The sequence below is a fragment of the Aptenodytes forsteri genome, unplaced genomic scaffold, assembly GCF_000699145.1.
Source record: "Aptenodytes forsteri isolate BGI_AS27 unplaced genomic scaffold, ASM69914v1 Scaffold492, whole genome shotgun sequence".
NCBI lineage: Eukaryota > Metazoa > Chordata > Aves > Sphenisciformes > Spheniscidae > Aptenodytes > Aptenodytes forsteri.
Window position 1 is genome coordinate 725,522 of NW_008794172.1, and position 5,092 is coordinate 730,613.

The following is a 5,092-nucleotide window of genomic DNA, read 5'->3' on the forward strand; positions in this document are numbered from 1 at the left end:
CCCGGGGACCTGCCGCAGGTCCTGCGGCTCCCTCAGCCTCCCCGGCTCGGAAGGAAGGGGCCCGGCGAGCCCTGCTTCCCCGGGGCAGCCCCAGCTCAGGCCTCAGGGACACCCGGAGCAGTCAGTGCAGGGGCAGGGGCACACAACCCCTTCCCCGAGCCCGGGCGCCCAGGCAGGGGGACTCCAGCCACACCGTGCTGGACACCCCTTTCAGCCTCAGCAGTTTCTTTCATTTCTGCCAGAAGGTCGAATCCACCCACAGCTCCAGGCTGCGTTCCTGCAGGGCTGAGCTGCCCCAGAGGGGCTGAGGCTCGTTCTGGGCCACGGGAAGGTTTGGTCTTGGGTGGGTAGGTGAGGTGGGTTGCTCAGGCCAGTGTCTGTGGGGAGGGGTAGGAACTGGGGCAGCCCCACACATGCAACTCACTCCAGGCACTCACAGGTGCCTCCCTGGGGACCCCTGTGCTGCCAGTGCGGTGTGCGGTGGGATCTGGCTCTCCAGCAGGCGATGGGGTGGTCTGGCTCCAGTGCAAGGGCTGTCCCGCATCGAACCTGCCTGTGCACAGCGAGCTCTAGCGATGAATGAAACCGCCAACACTTCCCTTGTTCCCAGCACACACACACGTTTTTAATGGAGGACCATCGGACTCACAAAGCAGACCAGAAGCTGCCAGAGAAACGCTGGGCCATGTCCTGGGCCCATGTGAAATGGCTGGTTCTCCTGGCAGGGCGGTGTACCAGCCGTGGAGACAGCCCCCTGAGCCTGGCAGCGCTGGGGGGCAGGAGGGGAAGGCAGCGGCATGGGGAGCAGCTGCCAGCAGGCAGGGAAGGGTTTGGGTGCTTTCCCATCCCAGTGTCTTGTCCTTTCTGCGTGGGCGCAGCAAAGCCTCCTCCTGCAGTCACTGGCTCTAGCAAGGGATGTGCTGCTGCAGCTCAGTCCAGCAAAGACGAGCGAGCCATGGCTCTCTGTCTGCACAGGCCTGGAGGGAGGGTCCCACGCCAAGGGCGATGGGAAGGGTCCCACTGTCCCAGGAGGTGGCCTGGGAATAGTTCCCTTCTGAGCAGAGCCTGCGCTAGAAGGACTGGCCGTGGGTGCTGGAGCAGTACTCCAGGTAGTCAAACTCCTTCACGAGGAATGTCACATTGCTCCACTTCTTGTACCTCCTCCTCTCAGCTGGCGTCTCCACCACAAAGTTTTTGATGCAGAGGATGGGCAGCTTCACCTGCCGATAGATCATCTCCATTCCCCAGTCCTGTGTGGGCAGGGAGGGGACAGTCACGCAGCCCACGGCACAGCGTCCCCGGGCTGCAGGGCCATGCACACCTGGGATGGAGGCAGCTTCTTGCTCCCGGGGTATGTCCCCCTTTGAAGACGGCTGCCCATGTCCATGTCCCGCATGTGCAGCATGCACATCACACGGGCATGTGCTGAAGGGAGATACAGCTCCATTCCTCAGCCAGGAGCTGGGGCACAAGGCATGTCCCCTCCTGCCCCTCCAATGCCGACTGGGTTGCAACCACGGGGGGATTGCTGCACTCACCTGGCTGCACTCACTGCACATGATGCGGCAGCCGGGCTCCCAGTCCTTGAAAGTCCGCTGGAACTGTATTTTCTCAGAGGAAACTCTGTAATACAACCTGCAAGGAAGGGGCCAAAAGACACTAAGGACAATGGTCCAGGGGACAGAAACGGGGGGTGTGCTACCATAGTCACACAGTCCTACAAAGCCCCCACAACCTCCCTGGACCGTTGTCCCCAAGAAAGAGCTGGCAGCAGGCTGCTGCCACCCCCTGCCCATCCTGAGTGGAGCGTGCCGCAGCTCGTGCAAGTGATGCCTGACAGCCAGGCTCTGCCCACTCGCCCCTGCCAGCACCCAGCTCCTACCCGAAGTTGGGGTTGATGTTAACGTGGTGCATGCTCTCCACGGTGCGGATGTCGCTGCCGCGGCACACTGCCATGTTGCAGTTGACGCAGTAGAGGTAAACAGCATCCGGGTTGTGCAGCTGCCGCCTCTCGCTGATCCTGGCCTCCTTCATTAGGCAGCTGGCAACGGCAACTCGCTGCAGCTCGCCGATCTGCAGAGAGAAGGGGGAAGAAGGACGGCGGGGAGGACAGGCGTCAGCGCAGGGCAATGGGCACGGACAGATGGCAGACATGGCAAGACACACGGCCGTGGAGAGATGCACTGTCCCAGAGAGTGCGAGCTGCATGGCAGGATGGGCAGGGCAGGATAGGCAGGGCAGGATGGGCACGCACTACCCTGTGCACCTGATGCTGCCCCCTCCAAGGAGCTGGTGCTGCTGTGAGGGGAGAGCAGGCGGCCAAAACCAGGGCGCAAAGGGCTGTGCCCAAGCAGCAGACGCAGGCAGGAGCTGCCCGGCCCTCCTGGTGCTCAGGGCAGTGCCCAGTGCTCACCTTGAGGCGGTACGCCTGCTCGGGCATGGCTTGCACCGCTCTGATCGCCCTCTCCATGAGCTCCACGAGGTCCTCGTTGAGCAGCTCACGGGAGACCTCTCTGCTGCTGGCTTTAGCGAGGACGGAGTAGACGCTGTTCTTGGCACGGGCACGGCCCTGGGCCTGCAGCAGAAGGGCCAAATGCTGCGGTCACCAGAGGAGGGCCATGGCCAACCCCCCCTGCCTCCCCGTGCCACCCCACAAGGATGGATCCACCCTCCGCACCCCGCTCCGCCTCACCAAGGAGGTGCTCTGCCAGGGGCTGGGCTCATCCCCAGGGAGCTGCCAGTGGGCGTGGGATGCGAGAGCCCCCGTGTCCCACCTCTGTGGCTTTGGGGTGTCCCAGCAGGCTGCCCCCCACATGGAGCCAGGCGGAGTGGCCAGAAGGAGCCCGGGTAGCTACCTGCATCATGGCGATCTCGTTGGTCATCAGCCCGTAGCGGACCACGATGTTGCACTCGGGGATATCCAGGCCCTCCTCAGCCACGCTGGTGGAGAAGAGCAGGTTGAGGGCTCCCTCGCGGAACAGCTTGATCACGTCCTGCTGCTCATTCTGAGGGGAGAGGGGGGTGATGCTTCAGCAGCTGCATAGGGCTCCGAGCCCCAGGCAGCACCCACAGCACCCACAAAGTGTGGAGAGAGGGTTAGGGCTGGATCCCTCCCAGGACCCTGTCCAGCTCCTTCCCACCCTCTGCTCACCTGCGTCATGTGCCTGGTCTGGTTGCTGTAGCCAGTGCCGGTGAGGACGGCAGCCCTGATGTGCTGCCCACTGAGCGTGGCCGTGTCCTGCAGCCAGCTGAGCAGGCTGTGGGCGCTCTGCCGGGTCTTGGTGAAGATGATGCCACGAGAAGCGGCCGGGGGCTGGAAGTGCTCCCGCAGGATCTCCTCCAGCTTGCCCAGCCTGGGGTTCTCGTAGCGCCGGTCCCCGGCAAGCGCCTGCAGGCTCATCCTATTCTCTGCGCAGGCGAGTGGGGTGTCAGGGGAGCTCCTACCCCCCCAAACGCAGCCAGCACCAACCCCCCCTCCAGGCCCTCCATTACCCTCAAACGCGGTGGTGAGGAACCGTTCAGTAGGGTCCTTCATGTCCCGCTCGGTGGCATAGAACTGCTGGAGGTACTGGAAGGCGTCAATCATCCGCACTGTGTCGTTGATCAGCAAAGCGTCGTTGTACTTGCGCAGGTGCAGCATGCACACCCGCATCTTGCGACAAAATGTCTCTGCCGCTGGCAAGGGCCGGGGCATGCTGCGGTCACAGTCTGGCCCCACGGCTGCCAGCTCTGCCCCGCCGCACCCGCACTGCCACCTCCTCACCTCTCTTCTCCAGCTCCACGATGCGCTGCTCATAAATCTGTGTGCCAAAGTCCTGCGGCAGGCCGGGCATCTCCATGTACTGCTGGATCCGCTCCATCACCTTCTTCAGCTGCTCGCCAAAGGGGTCCTGGGAGCAGAGAGGGGCTCAGGACCCGAGGAATCGGGGACATTGCTCCGGACAGCCTTGGAGGCGCAGCACAGAGCACCTGGCCTGGGGTTAGGGGCTGTTTGCATGGCAGGACCCGGAGGGTTGCGGGATCCCCCTGCACCAAAGCTCTGGGTCAAGTGATTCCTCAGATTGGCCTGTGCTAAGTGGATGGAGGGACACAGTCCCCGGCCGCCCCTCACCTGCGCTCTCTCCTGGCAGAGGTCGTACTGCTTCCTGGGCTGGGGGACGTGGCTCTGAAGGTGCTGCAGCTCCTCCTGCACCGACGTGATTTTCTCAGCGTCCAGGTTGGCACAGATCTGAGAGGGCGAGACCCCACTTCCAGCCCTGAGCCCTGGCAGCCCAGGGCGATGCGGCACGTGGTGCTTGCTGGCACCCCAGCAAGTTCGGGACTGTCCTGTGCTGCCCAGCTGCCCAGCACCTGCACACCGGGTTATCAACACCCATCCCAAGGGACACCTTGCTACACCCCGGGAGAAGCTGTGCCTGGGGCTGTTGCACCCTGTCTTGGTGCAGGACGGGGGGCGCAGGACCCACCTGCAGGATGTGCTCTACAGCCCCCTCGAAGGAGGTTGCCCCCCCGGTGCCGGGGGATGCTGTCAGGCCCAGGACCTGCGGCAGATCCTGCTGCCCGCTGAGCTTGTGCTGGAGGTAATTCAGCATGATTTTGTTGTAGATGGCTTCCTTGTGCGTGTGGTGGCACTCGTCTATCACCAGCAGTGAGAAATCTGCGCCAGGCAAGGGAGGGGAGCGGGCTGAGCTACGCCAGCGGCGGAGACTCAGCAGGACCAGTCCCACCCCAGCCTGGCCGCGGGGAGAGCAGCACTGGGGGTCCCGCACCCACCTGTCAGCTCCACACGCATGTCCTCCTCCTTGCTGACCAGCGCGTTCTGCAGGATCTGGGCTGTGCAGATGACAATGTCGCTCTGCTTCACCACACAGGCAAAGAAGAATTTGTGGCTGCTGTCCCCGCTGATGGCCGTCACCCTGAAGTCCTTCTGCAGCACATGGAACTCCTTCTTGGCGTGCTGGTCCACCAGGTGCACCTGCGCCCACGAGACCCCGCTCAGCCCCTGCCCAGGACCACCGCCTGGGAGCCAGTGTCCAGCAGGTGCTGGCACCCCATTACCCCTGGGGCAGGGGACCGGGGTTGGGGGGCACCT

General features: G+C 63.7%; 2 protein-coding genes across 2 annotated transcripts in view; one reads left to right on the plus strand and one right to left on the minus strand.

Annotated features, from left to right (window-relative positions):
• LOC103902215 (heat shock protein 30C) overlaps positions 1-5,092 on the plus strand; it is a 26,813-nt gene that overhangs the window by 9,889 nt on the left and 11,832 nt on the right. The gene's annotated exons all lie outside the window — the stretch shown is intronic.
• The window catches only part of DHX58 (DExH-box helicase 58), a 6,271-nt gene continuing 1,878 nt past the window's right edge, over positions 700-5,092 (minus strand). Inside the window, exons 2-12 of the mRNA XM_009283214.2 lie at positions 4,774-5,002; positions 4,467-4,657; positions 4,112-4,228; positions 3,764-3,890; positions 3,493-3,675; positions 3,152-3,408; positions 2,856-3,005; positions 2,414-2,575; positions 1,883-2,073; positions 1,539-1,635; positions 700-1,250 (exon numbers count right to left, since the gene is read on the minus strand). Coding sequence (XP_009281489.1) covers positions 1,071-1,250; positions 1,539-1,635; positions 1,883-2,073; positions 2,414-2,575; positions 2,856-3,005; positions 3,152-3,408; positions 3,493-3,675; positions 3,764-3,890; positions 4,112-4,228; positions 4,467-4,657; positions 4,774-5,002 — 1,884 coding nt within the window. The 3' untranslated portion in view covers positions 700-1,070. The remainder of the gene's footprint in view (positions 1,251-1,538; positions 1,636-1,882; positions 2,074-2,413; positions 2,576-2,855; positions 3,006-3,151; positions 3,409-3,492; positions 3,676-3,763; positions 3,891-4,111; positions 4,229-4,466; positions 4,658-4,773; positions 5,003-5,092) is intronic.